General features: G+C 43.4%; 1 protein-coding gene across 6 annotated transcripts in view; it reads left to right on the top strand.

The window, feature by feature from the left end:
- Positions 1–16,417, top strand: part of LOC142584394 (protein FAM13B) — a 163,310-nt gene extending 146,893 nt beyond the window's left edge. For all 6 annotated transcript variants that reach the window (XM_075694546.1, XM_075694551.1, XM_075694575.1 and 3 more), the window contains 9 exons: positions 1,128–1,189; positions 1,284–1,342; positions 1,634–1,715; positions 2,254–2,450; positions 6,657–6,911; positions 7,839–8,002; positions 9,739–9,840; positions 12,562–12,616; positions 13,285–16,417. In XM_075694546.1, coding sequence (XP_075550661.1) covers positions 1,128–1,189; positions 1,284–1,342; positions 1,634–1,715; positions 2,254–2,450; positions 6,657–6,911; positions 7,839–8,002; positions 9,739–9,840; positions 12,562–12,616; positions 13,285–13,353 — 1,045 coding nt within the window. In that variant the 3' untranslated portion in view covers positions 13,354–16,417. The remainder of the gene's footprint in view (positions 1–1,127; positions 1,190–1,283; positions 1,343–1,633; positions 1,716–2,253; positions 2,451–6,656; positions 6,912–7,838; positions 8,003–9,738; positions 9,841–12,561; positions 12,617–13,284) is intronic.
- Positions 16,418–17,085: the final 668 nt, after the last annotated feature.

The raw sequence follows: 17,085 nt of genomic DNA, 5'->3' as shown, positions 1-17,085 counted from the left end.
CATTTGGGGCAGGAGAAGCTATAGCCATCACACTTTATACTGTTCAGTCACAAATTATATGGCTTACTTTTATTAAAGATTTCTTACCTTTCAGACTTAAGTTCAATAGGGGCACAAACTACTTGAGAAAAAAGAATCAACTTGGTGGTATGAATGTTGTGCAACTTTTGTCAAATCCTCACGCATACAGTCACAGACAAATGAAAGAACAAATTACACAGTAGAACACCTTTTAGAAGTAATAATTCGAGAGCACAATGTCGCACCACTACCTGTCTGGCCACCAAAGATGGTAGTATAGGCTTTGCCATAAGCATACAAGCTGAAATCATTTTCATATTGCACGTATTGGCGAAAGCACAAATGAAAGACCATGTTCTAGTTAGCCACAACTCACTCCTATTTCAATTGTCCATGACTGTACTGACTTTGAACACGAAGAAAGATAGGCAGGAAGGTCGACTGCTTTCTCCTAATGCATTTGGTGCTCAGTCAAAACATCGCAGGTGTACTGCCTGCTTAACATTCTGCCACGCCCTCTTCCTAGCTATTCTAACATAGTCCCTCCCCTTTCTCTTGCCACTGGTTGAGAGTACTAAATTTGTGTGCCACTGGTAGCCAAGTCAGTAAAGAGAAGCAGTGTTAGCTCAGATATTCTAGGCAAGGAGAGGTGCTTTGCCAGCTCTCACATCAGTGGCTGTGGAACACTGCTGGCATTTGGTGCTGTGTGAGAAAGAGGTGTAATCGGGACGGTGCTACCTGTGCTTATTATCATCTGCAATAGGAAATGTGTGAAAGGTTGGCTTCACACCTGAAATTGATTGGCATTGCTAACATTGGGGTAGGACACACATACACTAAGCTATATGGCTGTCGCCAGATGCAAGCAGTTGAATTTTGCACCTTCTATATGAGGCACTTCAGTCCTGTAGCTTGGCAACGTATTGCTATAATTGCTTTGTTAGCATAGTTGGCTCAGACAATGTGATACCAAAATAAATGCTCAATATAGTAGCACTCATGCAAAGAAGCATGCTTGCGACCATGAACAGAAGGTTTTTTATGCATGTTTATTTATGAATTTTTTGTGCATCAGCAAGTACCCAGCAGCATGCTTCTAATTGCAGGAACTTTAAGGATGAAGAAGCCAGCCAAACGACTGTAAAGCAACTGTCCAAGAGAGTCCATTGTAAGTGTCATGCTTAAAACATTCATTCATTCATTCATTCATTCATTCATTCCATGGGAAGCAGTGTGTGACATACTCTTAATTTGCTTTTCAGGGTTGAAAAAGAAGGTGAAACAGTTCGAAGAAAATTTTGAAAAAGAACATGGATATAGGGTATGTATGGTGGATGTTTGTTTCCTTGCCATGTGCTAGCATTGTGTGACCAAATGAATTAATTGGAAATGTGCATGCTGATTAATTTGAGAAAAATATCATTTACTAGGCAAACAAACAGCGACTTTAATACTCTAGTTGCCTTCTTTTCGTAAACATGTATTAATTAAATGCTTTGCTAAGCTTATTGAAAGCCTGCCGCTGGTCACATTTGGTTGAGGATTAACCTGTTTACCTTTTGATCAGACACTGACCTTCTCAATTTAACTGTGCCTGACTATTATTTCACAGCCATCTCATGCAGAGAAAATGAACCATGCTGAAATGAAGAGGACCTTGCTTGAACTGAACAAGCTGCGAAAGGATTTGAAGAGTGAGCAACCTGTATTTCTCTCACATGACTGTGCATGTTAGGTGAAGAAGCTATGGAGGAATAAAACAAAGCTATTAGTGGCAGCAATCGGTTATTTGAACAAGAAATGTATAGGAAGTACATTTAATTTGAATGGGTTGAAGGAAACACTTGTGCTTGAATATGAGGCAGTCATCTGATACCCCATGTAGTACTGACTAATAGCAGTGAACAAAAAATATGTACTAAAGAGCGCAAAGGTTTTGGCATGTAGATATTTTATAAATTGGTCCATCACTGTAACCTTTCTGCACTGTGCACTAAAATGTCTGACTACACCAAGTTATAATGCTTTTATTTACCTTGGTTAACGCCAACCTTAAGAAAGAATGAAATATGCACTTAGAAAATGCATGTTTAGCTTTTTTTTTTTCTATATCTGTGAGCTTAGGGACTTGACGATTTATGCAATGCTCATGTCCTTGTACAATTGTGAGGAGCTTTTTTTTCTTTGGCCTCTCAAAGTGACACTACTCATCTATATAAAAAAAAAATACAGATGCGAAGGAGGAGAATAGCCTTCCGGAGCCTGCCTACCTGACCTTTTCATCGTGGGGTCGGGACTCACTCAGAGGGCTGTGTGATATGGACAATGGTTCAGCCAAGCCGACCCAAATGATGGAGAAAGCACTGAGCGACACCCTCATGTGCCTGGCCGAAAAGCGCAGGGTTGCTCAGCGTCCAGACTGTGTGGATGTAAGCCCTAGTGATCATTATTTAGTGGCCTTATTGGCTGAATCTCCAAACAACACCATTTGACACATTGATGAGATTGCAATGAATGTTTTTATGATAATGTTATTGGATGCACAGAGAAAGGAGCATCTCGCAGGTATTACTCATGACTAGTAGTTGCTGTGTTGTGTCCCTTTGTCTGTGGTATGCGAACCACCAGTCATACAAAGCAAGTACCAACAGGCCAAAGGTTTTTGTTGTCACCTTCCCCCCAATAGCTCCTTCTCATTTTCGGCGGTAGTACTTGGAAGGTAGCTTATCTGAGAGAGATTCTCAGTCCTCAAGGCAAGAATTTTAGAAATTTGTTGCTTTAGGTTCTAGAATGTCATACAGTGTTGCGTTGGTTCTATGTCACCACCTGTGTCACCATCAGGAGCTTTAGTACAATTTACCACTTTTTGTGTTCCCGAGGCCAAAGCAAAATTTTTGGTACTGATCTTAACCCTTTCACGGGCGATTTTTTTTTGCCATATGCGACTGCCCAGGGTCAATTTTTTATATTGCAGATTCCAATTCTTCTGAGGGACCCATTTCGAAAAAAATTTACCGTAATTTTTCTAGGGTGACCGTAAAGTCAGAAAAGAATATTTTGCGTTGGTATATATGCACTGTTTACTCATGAATAACAACAATAGAAAAAGGAAATCGACTTATAAGAATTAAAAATTTAATGCATGGTATACACATAGTTCAAAGCTTAGAATATGCGCAAGCGAGAATATTTTGCAAGTGTCAAATGTTCCTGCTCTTGCACTAATATTTACGTCCATAGCAAAATCGAACTGCGCAGGTAAGCGCATTAAAAAAAACTGTGTGGTTGTGTGCAGTGGCGTAGCTAGGTCGTCTGGCACCCGGGGCCCATAGGTCTTCTGTCACCCCCCTCCCCGGGTGTAGCTGGCGGAAAGAGGGGTGTCTTCAGACGCATATGACACCCCCCCCCCCCCCCTCTCTGGCCCCTTGCACCCAGGGCCCACGGCCCCCCGGCCCCCCCTGTTGCTACGCCACTGGTTGTGTGCCCGTCAAAAAAGCTAAATGTGCGACAAGCTTCCGCTAATCTTCATCTTTTCGCCAACCAGAGGCCATTAGTTTTCTCAAGTCTCCAAGAAAAAAAATAAAGGAAATGGAAATGCATGCACGGCGGCATCCTTCCTATGCTCACCCCTGTGAACACTAAACGAGCGAGAAACAGGTGGCCGCCCTTTGAGCCTTTGAGCGATTAGTAACGAGATAGCCATCAGTTTTGCGAGCGTTTTGTGAGCGCAAGAAGTCGAAACCGCCAGCAGAACAAAACCCAAACCATCGCCTACCAACACGCACGCCAATGTGCAAGCGGTAGTATATAGATGCGCCGGAGCAAACTAGCTCTAAAACCATGCAACGAAAACCGAGAGAGGGAGGCGCGAGAAAAAAATTCCATGTATTCCCACATAGTGGCAGCACGTGCCAAAAAAGAAAAAGTTAAAAATTTGCGCACTTTTTAAACGTACAGCCGCCGCCGTAAATATACGGCATCAATCATTTTGGACTTGTTCACAGCGCTGTATATTTACGTCATTGACCCTGAAAGGGTTAAAAGCAGAGACCTTTATTCTCAAAACTGAAGGCTTTTGTCACGAAGGCAAATCTTCAGTGCAGTCTCGCATGTGTATTCATTGTCACACTTAACCCAAGCACACCTTATTAAGTACCTTCTTGCTTCTCCTGCAGAGAGTTCTGGAGATTTCTGGTTGGGGTGCCCTGAATGGTGCTAGCTTAATGTGCCTTCCTTCCAAAGGATTCAATGTTTGCTTCTTACAGCTCGTAAATAAGTTAAAGGGACACTAAAGGTTACTATTAAGTCAATGTGGACTGTTGAAATACCATCACAGAAACCTCGAAACGCTTGTTTCGTGCCAAGGAGAGACTTATTTTAAGAGAAAATGCGTTCTGAAGCGTCCGCGTACCTCTAGCGCAGTTCAAATCGCCCGCGCTCCGATCGAGGAGTACTGACATCATGGTCTCATAGTGACGTTGCGCCATCGGTGAGTAGAACGGCGTCCGCAGACGGCGCTACGGCTTTTCTGCGCAAAACGCGAACGCGCGGCCAGAAACAGAGCCAAGACAGAGCCGACAGCAGAGCGAAAGCGGGAGTATGGTGGCTAGCAGAAGGAGAAACGAATTACGTCCCACATTACGTCCCACGGCACACGGAGAGTCCGTTTTCGTTAAACTATAGGCTGCAGCGAGTTCGCAGCGTGGTCGGCGTGGTCTATGAGAAGCGACGAGCCTTTTCGCACTCGCAACAGGGCATAAAAATGTGCGAATCGACGCAAAACTCTGCCTAGAAACGTGCTTCGCCACAGCCACGACCCAAGCTGGCACGACCCAGATGTCGTTTCCCGCACCGCCACCAGGCGCCGCTACTATACCTCAAACTCCAGCGCAAGACGCCTATAATAAGCTGGTACTTCATTCTATGACGCTAACTTCGACGCTCGTCGCAATGGACCCTGACACCGACAGATTGGCTCGCGATGGTGGGCTCAACTTCAGCGATTTGAGCACTGACGAGCACGACCTGCTGCTGAGGGCTCGCACTGCCGGCGTCGTTGCGTACTACGACGGCGGCCTCGACACCGGCTCTTCGGAGCGGGAAAGCAACGAGGGCTTCCCACGACATCACATGGACGTGGCATTCTCGCTGCTTGTTCCAAATGAAAGTTTCGCGAGCCAGCAGAACCCTCACAGCACGACGTGATAATGAAACTACTGAAACTCCAAAGCGTGCGCGGCCCAGAGTCGAGCGCGCAGAGTCGAGCGAAAACGAAACCTTTCGAACACCCATATTACTGAAGGGCAACGTCAAAATGTTATTTTTTCTTAGAATCGAATAGACGTAGACAAGTAGCATTTTTTTCCGTCTTATAATCGAATGAAATGATATTTTTAATACGAGAAGTTGAGTATTAGTAACACAAATTATGAGGAGTCCTTTCGTCATCGGGCTAGTACCGGAATGTCGCTGGGGGGTCTCAAATTGTATCATGCATTTACCTCAATTTCTCGGTTACTAAAGCTCTGTTCGCGATTATATTGACGCCTTAGACGCTCTAGAACATTGCTCTACCACTTTAACTTGAGTTTCTGGTAACCTTTAGTGTCCCTTTAAGCTACTAGTATAGATGTCTTCATTGTCCAAGTTAAAGGAACACTAAAGGCTAATACTAAATCGACATGGACTGTTTAAATACCATTCCAGAAACCTCGCAATGCTTGTTTTGTGCCAAGAAAAGGCTTAGTTTATTGCATCTGAAGGGTCCGAATACTTCCAAATTTCAAATCACCCGCCACCCAACTCGGGGAGTGGTGACGTTGCATATGCCATCACCACCCTTTGCAGCCGTCAGTGAGTAAAACGGCGCCCGACAGACACCACTACCGAGCGAAGACAGATAAAGTCAGAGTGGCGGATTCGCCGCTGCAGCAGCTTTTTGGCCAAGTGTCGTATACCATTCGGGCATCCTATGACACCACATGGAAGTTGAATTCTCCGCTACTTGCAGTTTGTGCGAGTTTTGTGAGCCAGCAAAACCAGTACAGCTCTACGTGACAGCGAAACTACTGAAACGCAAAAGCGTGGGCGGTGCAGAGTCGAGCGAAAACGAAACCTTTCGACCGCCCGCGTCGTTGTCAAGGGTAGTTTCAATGAGTTCTTTTTTCTGAAAGTGAAACAGAATTGGACAAGTAGCATTTTATTTCGTCTTATAATTCAATACAAGGATGTTTTTTGCAACGAGTGGTTGAGTACTAGTGACTGAAGAGTGCTTTTGTCATCGGTCAAGTGCTTGGAAGTCCCAGAGGAGTCTCTAAACATGTCCTGCATTTACCTTGATTTCTTGAGTATTAAGGCTCTGTTCGCGATAATATTGATGCCTTAGAGATTCTCAAACACTAATCTATCACTTTAGCTTGACTTAATATTTGCCTTTAGTGTCCCTTTAAGTCCGGCTACGGCTGCACAACCCATTTGCACTCTTTTCATGACATAGGTTTGTACCTTGCATCACTTTTGTTTTTGTTTTTTACAGATGCAGTTTTAATGTCACATTATGTTGCTTCTGTGACTTTGCACTGTGACAATGTTGGACAGGACTGCCCCTTTACATGTCCCCCCCTCCTTTCTTGCAGGACATGACACGTGAGCAGGTGCTGGAGGAGAAGCTGGCACTGCAGAAGGCGCTTCTGCGCTTTGAGAGTGTGCACGGCCGGCCCTCACGACGCGCTGATCGCAATTTGATGCGCCCACTGTATGACCGGTACCGGAGTGTCAAGCGCCTGGTGGGCAGGAACCCCCTGGCCAAGGGCAAGGACTCTGAGCTGCAGCCCATCCTGGAGCACGTTGCCATGAACTTCACCTCCCCACAGCCCCGGTCCCCGCCCCAGGTGCGTGTCCACTGCAGCTGGCCATCGTGCCATTTTCCTGCAATCTGTGGCTGAGCAGTTTTTTGCATATACATGTACAGTCGACTCCCAATAATTCTAAGCCGCTTAATTGGAATTTTCGGTTAATTAGAAGTGAAGTGCTGGTCCCGTCAGTTTTGCATGTAATCCTATAGAAGAAATCGCTCGATAATTCGAAGTCCTCATCCAGTAATATTGTTTAATTGGAAGTTAATTTTCAGCCGGGATCCTCGAGGTGACCGTCATTCTTTGGTAGAATGTGCAATTTTTCAAGTGTTGCAACAGTTCCGTGCTCCGCGTTGGTGTCATCACCACCGCAGCTGCCCGCAGCGCCATCCTTCTTGGAGCAGCGCGATTATTCATTGCTACGGCTGCCGTGGCCTCCGCGATCAACTCCGGCGGGAGGCGAAGCGGCTCCCGCCGGAGGCCACAAGAACAGGACAAGCACTTAACTCGCAACTAAATTTGATTCTGACTAAGTACGCAGCAGACCAGGATCGTGCAAGCGCACTGCCCATCAAGCCAATCAATGCATCATATCAAGAAGTGCATAGATTACAGCATAATTTACAAAAACTGCTTTTCTTTGCTACGCAAAAGAACCGATGTATCGTTAATACAGGCACTTTTTTCTTCCTAATATGATATGCCTCCATGATTTCTCTGGCCAAAGCATTGCCACTCTTGCCCAGAATTCGAATATCGGAAAGAATTAATTATAACATTAATAGGGCATGTCACCTGGACTCGACTTGAGCTTTGTACAATCTAAAGCTGATAAATTGAATAAGTGAAGAGCTTTGTCTACTCTACTCATGTGTTTGCTTTGGAGATCTTGCCTGTGAAACTGATCTCTTTCTTGTGGAGGGTGTTACTCACTGCTGTGTATGTTTTATCTCATCCGTCTAGGAGCTCGAAGAAGTTGTAGATGATGTGACTCCTGTTTCTGCGATGGCACAAAGTGAGGCAATGAGTGATATGGAAGAACCGGTCACAAGCAAAAAAGAAGTGGTTGAGCAGATGCCCATGATGCTGGACAAGTGCAGCGATTCCAACCTGCATGAGCTTCCTCTGTGAGTGATTACCAGTTGTCCTTGGGTCCAGGGTACTGGTGTTTGGTAGCCCATTTTATCAGACACATACAACTCACTGAATGAGTCACGTACTCTGACTGTGAGCCACGTAGTTCGTCTCCTGTTGCATACACAATTCTCAGAAAGTATAGGAGGAGTAGAACTCTCCTCCTTGACCTCCAACTAGTTCGAAAACTTTTGCAGAATTTTACTCTGTTCAACAGCTACAATTTTCACATGAGGGGAAGCATAGCCATTCTTCTTTTTTTCCTGCCTTTGTGGTTATTTTTATACTAATGAGAGCTCCATGAAATGGGCCAGCATCATTTTTACTTTTAAGTTGAAGCAGTCAAATCCACTGCAGCATTATACTTATAAGTTAAATGTGAAAAAACAGGTATGCTTGACCCAGCATTTTTAGCATGTTGCCTTTAAGTTTAGACAAACAATAGTAACCGAAGGAGTGTGTAGATGATGGCTGCATAGCTGCAATGCACTTTTACAACTCACAACTCCATCAACTGACTCAATTATTCCTAATTGTTATAGGCTTGCGGTGTAGTGTGGTTTTAATATGGCACATATTCTGTTAGGCAAATTCCGTTTGTTAAACACAAGTGACAAACTTTGGTTTCTTCTTTGTGTAGAATTTTCTGCAGACATCCTTGCTGTTTGGCTGCAGTCTTTCATTATTGAATTGCAGCTCTCTGTAGATGTATAGAAATAAACAGGATGAAATTTGACTGTGTTCCACCGTCTGTTGAGGTGGTGTGTTGTGTGTAGCCATGCTAGTAGCGTTTAAGCAGCTATCAGATATGCATCTCAGTCATATAGGCAGCATTCATTTGCCCAGGCCACACTCAGTGTTGAGCTTGTACATGTACACCTTAGGTCCAGCCAATTCACCCTGCACTTTATGAACTAGTTTCTGCCAATTCGGTGCCAGTTCTTGCTCTTCTTGCTCTTGGAGAACTGGAACAGCACCACCTGCACGAGCCCTGCAGTACCTCTCTGATGACTTCAGGGGAGGCTGTGAAGTCGTCCTACACATGAAGCCTGCGATGTCTCAAATGGATGGGCACGGGCAGATGTTGCCATGTTGAACTGACGAAACGAATGGCTAAGTGCAGCACCACTTGACCTAGTTCAAAAAGTGCAGGCAAATTGATAGAATGTGCACCTCTTAGTGCAAAAAAGTAGAGGCTAACTGCCCATTGCCTAAATTGGACCGACCTTTGCTTTCTTTTTGTAATAGGCTGTACATTTTTGGTGAGGCATTCTTTGTAGAGAGCACAATTCAGCTCTACTTAACATGCCCTCACTGAGAGAAAATGCAGCAGTTTTTTGCTGATGCTTGTAACCATTTCATCGTAGGTGTAATTTTTTGTTTTAATGTATCTGAGCTTTTATTCTTGCATTGGACGTGCTTTTGTTTTGCTGATGGTAATGATGATGATAGGTGATTCTCTTTGACAAGCTTGCAATATTTGTCTCCGAGATTTCCCTGGGACAGAAAAGAACAGCAGAAACAATGGGAAAATGTTGGTACTTCAATTTATACCATTGTTTGCACCATTTTCTTTTACATTCAGGTAACGTGCCAGCTAGCCCAGTTCAGTGAGCTTCAGAGGTTTCGCCATTCTTTATTTCAGCAATTCCTTTCATTACAACTTATATACTATATCTTTTGTAATGCAACTTGTACACTGTGGTAATAGTTTATTGAATTCTTGTAGGGCGGAGCTGCTCCAGCAGCAGCAACAAACAAAGCTTGAAAAACGCCGGCTTCGGAAGTTGCTGAGAGAATTTGAAGAGGAATTTCAGAAGCAAACTGGGAGGTAAATAACGCTGTTGCTTTCTTAAGCATGCAGCTTAAGATTTAAAGGAGCGGAGGCACCAAATTTTGTGGCTTACGTAAATATATGGCAGCTACGCCCCAACTGCTCATTTGTCTCTTCTTTCTTTCTAAAAAAAAAATTATACTGGGCCATAAGGGACAAACCCTCCTTACTGCAGGTATCCTTATCTGTGTGCTTGAGGGGCCCATGCAAGTGAAGGTTGGTAGATGCGGTGCAAGAGTGAACAAGGCTCAACAGAAGAATGTGCACCTATGCTCACATGAAACTGCTGATGGTCACACATAGGCCCGGTCAACGCGCTAGCCGCACACATACGCATGTACTGTTTGGCACACGCTGTGGCTAACACAGCACTTTGTTTTTGTCAAGCTTCACTTACCATGAGAACAATATACCTCAGGCCACACTCAGTGTATCTAAATGCGTAACAACATTCTCTTCTGCTGGCCTCCTCGTCAGCGCACTGTGGCTCGTCACATTTCCGCGATGTGCGGCCGCCCAAAATTTATTCAATAAAGCAATGCAATTCCTCAAGCCAAGACTAGCATATGTGTTCGCGTAAACTGAAGGTGGGCTGACCATAAGTCGATGTGTCGTGATGTGCTTAAAGTGTGCTACCGGTCATCGCCTGTGCATTCTTGCAGTGCAGTAAGAATGCGCAGATTTATTTGCACAAAAGCTGGCAAAACTAACAAGGATGGGCCTCAAGGTCAAATTTGCAGAGTTCATTATTAACTTCTTTCAACACTACAGCACAACACTCGGACGAAATTACTTCAGCAGTGGTATTACAATGGCACACCGTGATTGATATTCTTGGTCGGATCACTAGAGAGCGCGTGTCTGCGCAGCCTGGTGTGGTTGCCACACCGAAGGTGAGAAATGTAAACAAAAAAGGAGGATTTGTCACAACAAGATGGCGGAGTAACACTAACTTCTGGCGCCACAGAGGCTTCACAAAGAGTGATATCAGGGCTGCCCCTCAGTTTGTAGAGTGCAGCTCTTAGGCGCCCGTTCCCGTGGCGAGCATTGGCATAACCGAGCAAACGAGCAAAGGACAAAAGAGCGAACGATGAGCACAGAGGGCATTGAAAGATGCGAGGAGGAAAGTGAAGGAGGAGGATATGGCAAAAATAGGTGGCAAAAAAGTGCGGTGACGATGACTACGAGATGGCGCAAGAGTAGCACGCGTCATCTGGGGGGTCCGTCTGCGGCGGTGGCTGTGAATAGAGCCCATGTCACCCACGCGCTGCCTCTCGTGATCTCCAGATTAGCGAGGCACTCGGCTCATACTTCGTTTGCAACGTGCCGCACAAGACTGATTGTCCGTGCCAGTCAATATATCATGGAATGAGAACACATATATAGCTGCTCTCAAATTTCACATTAAGGAGTATCGTAATCATCTGTAAATTTTCCTTCCTGTGGTATGTCCATTACATGAAGACAGCATATGTGGTGTGATGCGGTGGTTAAAACAACTGGCACCGTTTGCTGTACCCGCACACTTAAGGGAAGCTCCTACGTTTTGCCAGGTTTTGGTGGTCAAGTCGCCACCTTATTTTGTGTGCACAATAACCTGCTTAAGTGCATTGCACACCTGCAAGCTTAGACAATTTATTTGACATTTTGCAGAAATCTGTGATTCAATTGCCCTGCAAGAAAGCTGTTTTTTTAACTGAAAAATTTTGTCTACAGTGTGCACTTTATCGAAGTAGCCCCCTCAATAGGGAAAAGCACAAGTGGGAAGGCAGCTAGAATGTAAATGTAGCAGTAGAATACAGAAGCACCAGGTAGAATGTATCCATGCACCCGCTTACTTACGCCCCGCCCCACATCCCCAGTACTAATCCATTGTCTCCCGCAACCTTTCTCTTGGTGTTATCCTTAGTGAGGCCAGAAGTATTGTTTTGGCCCTTAGCTCTCACTGGCGAAAAGGGGGTTCGGCTTCTGGAGGTCTTGTGTCATTCCCCTATCATTCTAGTTATCGGTTGTAAAGGAACACTTAGAATGTTATATCAAAGAAGCTCTGACATATGCAAGTCATGAATGTCTGTGCCAAATATTACACCACTACAAACACAGGGAACCTACAGTCTTGGTCAAGGTTATTAAATCCCCTGCCCTGCATTGAAATCATAGCCATTTTTTATGAAATCTGGAGAACCAGAGTTTCAGATGTCCACCTCTAGCTGTGTTTCCTATGCAACTGGTCGGAGCCACATTTAAATAGAGGGACAGGGGAAGAAAAAAGAAAGTAGAGGTAAATAATTTCACACATTTGCTTTAAAAGCCCTGTTGGGTAACGTGTGGTAAATGCGTGTTTGTGCAATAGTATTGCAGTAAATATTCGAGCTAAAGTTATCCATTTCTGAAATGTCCACGAATCAGCCCATCTTTTTATGTGAGGTAAAGAGGCATAACTAAAGCAGTAGTGCTGCAGCATGAGTCTGAGGCCACCAGGGTGGTGGCCTCAGACTCGTGTGGTGAAATGCCTTTCGTTGCCATTGTCCACGATTTATATAAAGCAAGCAATGATAATGCTGGACCGCATGGAGCAATGTTTGTGCATGAAAATGCACGGTCTGCATTTAGTAGCACTTTGCAACAGCTGTTGCAAAGCGCTCGTTTTGGAAACCTTTGTTGTAGTTGCAGCAACAGAGCGACATACTAAAGGTTCATTCTCCCTTGTTCATTTAGGAAAGTGCAAAAGGAAGATAAGGCCCCAATGGACTCCGTGTACTGCGAGTACAAGGTAAAGACCTACATTTTATTGAAGCCACTCTAGCAGTGACATGCTTGCATTTTTGAAAAATAAGCATAATTGCTCATACCAGCAAGGCATTTCTAATTGTCGGCTTCCTCCTGTAGTTGTTTAATGTGTCTATTGAGGCTGTTGTAGAGTTACTTTGGGAGTGTTTTCCAATTTTCCCGTACGAGCAATGTATGGAGTCTTACGCCTGCAGTATGAGGACATTGAACTGGATTCAAGGATGTAAGGCTGCAGTTCCGGATGTTAAAAAGGTGCTAATGGGAAATGGCTGCCATGGCTTTATGTTGTTAGGTTTTGCTCTTTGTGATGTGTTTTTCTTTTGGCACTTCTCATTCTTAGGGATCAAGTTGAAACATGTTCTTATTATATGACACCCTGTGAATGTTTCTTGCTCTGTTAGCTGCGAATCCGTTTCGTTTTTCTTTCTGGTTAGCATCTGTATGGAGAAGCAAAATGGTTTCATCTACCAGAGTGTCAGTCATTATTCAGTGACTTTAGCATGCATTGGAAGCACATTAGGCTAGCCACAATTTTGTGCTTTATTTTAAATTAATGAGTGTTTGATCTATGAGGTTTAATCATCTGAGACAACTGTGCCTAGTGTTATGCTGCAAGTTCTGTCAAGATGCTAATGATAATTTGTCTTGCAGCATGTCAAGGCCCGGATGCGACTGTTGGAGGTGCTCGTCTCTAAACATGAACATCGACGTGAAATATGAAGCTGGCAGACGTCGTCTGTGTGCAACCCAATCTTTAGTGCTTCTTTTCCTTTCTTCCTCTCACTGAGGGTTGCACTCCCCCATGTTGGAACCACATGATCATGTGCTGTGGAGCGAATGCGTAGTTCCGTGGCAGCCATCGAGGTTCAGATACAGCATTTTTATTATTGTGCTTCTGTGGGTGGCAGCATGAGAACACATGTTTTTTCTTTTCCCTGTCTTTTTCTTCTTCTGTTTTTTTTTTTCCACAACAAAATATGGAACAGGAAATCCATAAGCGCATTGCATACATAGTCTAACCGTTAAGCCATCATAACATCTTTTCTACTCTGTGGCATTGCTGTCGATTCATTCTTTGTTGTTGCTTCTTAAGAAAAGAGGTGTTTTAGTTTCATGCCTCCATGAGAAGCTTCCACTGCTCTGGAGCGTTTGCAATGTGTGATGCCACACAAGTATGTGGCCTTATGGTTGACAATTTATTGTGAGGATAAGCCCATTTTTTGATGTTCTTGTCCAGCAGAGCTGTAGGCCATAAACCGTGATATGCAAATAGATGCAGTCACCTGCTGCATCTCTTGGAGTTGGCACTGTGTTCACCTGATTTATGTGACATGTTCATATTGACAGTCGATTAATTATCTCACAAATAGAGTAAAGGTTGTGCATTTATGCACATACATGAGCTTTGGGTGATTCACATGATTATGATGATGCACATACATACGTCATTCTTTATGTATGATGCATACTAGAGCATAAAATTGCTATCAAATTGATATTTCATTTCCAATTTCTTGCCTGTAAGGTGTGCTGTCTTGAAAACGTGACAACACCGTTGCAGCAACTTTTTTGCACTTGCCAAAATAATGTTTGTGGCACATATTTTAATTTGGTTAAGATTACACTGCAGGCTGCATTTTTTCTTACAGCAGTTAATTTTCTCATCATGCGAACCAATCTAGTGGATAGAAAGAAGAACACTGTGTCAATTCCAGCAGCATTTTTTTTATGCACTCAATTTTGGTGATTGCTTTCTTTTGCTGAATATTGTTACACTTGCTAGAAGTAAGCTTGTGGCATTTTTCATTGTTTGTACTTGTCATTGTGCGTGCATGCCTTCCTGGTTGTCTGGGATGCATGGGTGTAATGTGATGGCCTTCTGGTAGCTTTTGTTCAAAGGAAGTGCTTGGAAATAGTCAGGTTGCCTTGGCCACCTTTTTTAGCTCTTGTTTTAGCATTGCATCTTTCGAGGCGTGCTTGGCTTTAATAGTTAGCAGATTTGGTGGCATACAGCAAGTGCCAGGTTTCCTGGCAGATTGCTGGCTCCAAGGACAGCACTGCTTGTTTTTGACGATCGAGTGCCTTGATCGGATGGAACGGGACAAAATGTTGTTTCTTAGCCAAGTAGCCAAGAACGGTGTTCCCTTTCTGTTTTATCATGTGCACATGTGCGTCCGTTTGCTTGTAGACTGTTTGGTATATATTGTACCTGACATATGTGTATGTAGTTGTCAACATGGGTTATACCTGTTCTCTAGAGGCATGATACTACAAGCCACGGCATTTTTAGTCTCCACATGCTATGTGTGTGACATGGTAACTGCAGCCATGTTGTGTGTGTGGCTAGTCTAGTGAACCTTTCCTCACTTGAGTTTATGAATTCTATGGACCCAGTGTGATGCTACGTTCATGTGCCTTTTAATTTTTTGTCTTTTTACATTCACCTGGACATGCAGTTAGAGGTTTCTTTTCCTTTATGTAGGAAGGAAGTGGTGCAGTGTCTGCAAGCAAGCTTTCAGATGATATTTTGAGTATGCAAAGTGCTGTATAAATATCAAATATATACATACATATATTATATATATATACATATACATACATATACATATATAAATATTATTTGTCCAAGTGTCCGTACACAGATTAAACCTGAAATGTTCATGGATGACAGTATTATGTGTGAGAATGTTGTTGGATGGATGATTGGACACGTTATTTATGGCAGTGAATGTGATGCTGTGAGCATTAAAGAGTTTCTTGAGAGTGCTTGCGATTGTCTGATTACACATCTTCAAAACAGGTGCTGGTTTGAATGCCTCTCGGTGGCAATATCCTACCTGTTATGGTGAGATGGCGGAAATCCACTCATATGGCATGTTTTATGGGGGTGTCATACTAAGTATCAAGTGCGATGTTTGTGACTTGTATGGCCCTGGATTATAACTGTTTTTTTTGTTGGGAACATACCATTTTTTTTATGCTGCCTATGTTACTGAGAAGGATGCAGGTTTCACTACGGTTTTGAAAAACTTACTGGAACCATCTGGCTCATTTTAAATAGCATGGCAGTTGAAATTGTACAGACTGGCAAAAAGAGTTTGAGAGGGCTCTTGTAAGTTTGCATAGTTATTCACTAAAATGGCAGGTAGCTTGCTGCCATGGTTTCTCTGACCAGTTGCTGCAATGTGTTACTAGTTTGCTTATATATGACTCTGTACTTGTAGTGGTAAAGTGCATATGTATTTTGGTTATTAACAGCACTTCTAGGTGGCAAGCTACTGGTCTCTACCAACACCATTTATTTAGCTTTGCTATTACGCTGTGTCTTGATTGTAATGAATGTAACCAAGATAACACTGTAGCGTAGATTTGTGCTCTTTGATACTTGTTTCATTCTAAAAATCTGGAGATGGAAGTGGCCAACTTTATACAGTGAACATGCTATAATTGTTTACGATGGCACTTTTGTATTGACCACCACTTCCACATGCCTGGCTTCAGTACCTTGTACTTTGTGTTTTGTATACAGATATACCACAGTGGTGTAATGATAATGTTTGCATTGCTTGACAGTGTTATCATACATGAGTGCTATTATGATAGTAATTCGTGATATGCCCATGTGGTCATGTATATGATCAAATATGCTATATGTATACAATTATTTGACAGTATACTGCAGTTGTGAATACTGCATGTGTATTACATTGTTGTAACTGCACCTTTTTTGGAAATGCTGGGAGGAGCTTGAAGGTTGCCAATTAAACATTTGTGAGGCCTGGTGGTTTACTCTTGCTTTAAATTGCAGCAACAGGCACCACATTCCTCCACTATATGTCTTCATAGTTTCTTATAAACTCTTTGTGAGCTGCTTTCCAAAATCAGGTGAGTTACCAAGATAGTATCTGCTGATTCAAGGGAACCATTGAGCTAGTAATTTAGAAAGTTAACCTTCCTGTATGTATCGGTGCAAAAATAGGGACGAACATGCGCAAGTAAAATGCAACCTCAGTGCCTGAAAATGTTCCGTATGTACGTCATACTTATGTACTGTTGCACACAGGAGTAGGCAGTTTTTAGCAGTTGCAAGGTGAGAAGCACTTTCACTCCAGCATGTGCTTGAGCAAAGCATCATCTCAAAATGATACCACACAAATTTGTCATTGCGACAGATTAAAGTAGCATATCAGTGCGCCTTTTTAGAAATACACTAGGTTACGACATCTTGGCCCCTAATTTGCCTCGTATTCACTGGTGGCTTGAAAGCAAGCATGCATCTTGCCACTTACCTTTGTAGTGGGCACCCCAGTGACTGACATTCTATGGACATCCTATGAACATCCTCTGTCAGAACATGGATATCCTAGGGATGTGTCGAATATGTCCTGTGGACGTCCCTCGCATGACCTTTTGGCCAACTTTCAGTGTCCAGCGGACACCTCTTGCATGTCC

Source organism: Dermacentor variabilis, chromosome 1, assembly GCF_050947875.1.
Source record: "Dermacentor variabilis isolate Ectoservices chromosome 1, ASM5094787v1, whole genome shotgun sequence".
Classification (NCBI taxonomy): domain Eukaryota; kingdom Metazoa; phylum Arthropoda; class Arachnida; order Ixodida; family Ixodidae; genus Dermacentor; species Dermacentor variabilis.
Note: the sequence above shows the minus strand (reverse complement) of the source record. Positions and strands in the feature narration are given on the sequence as shown.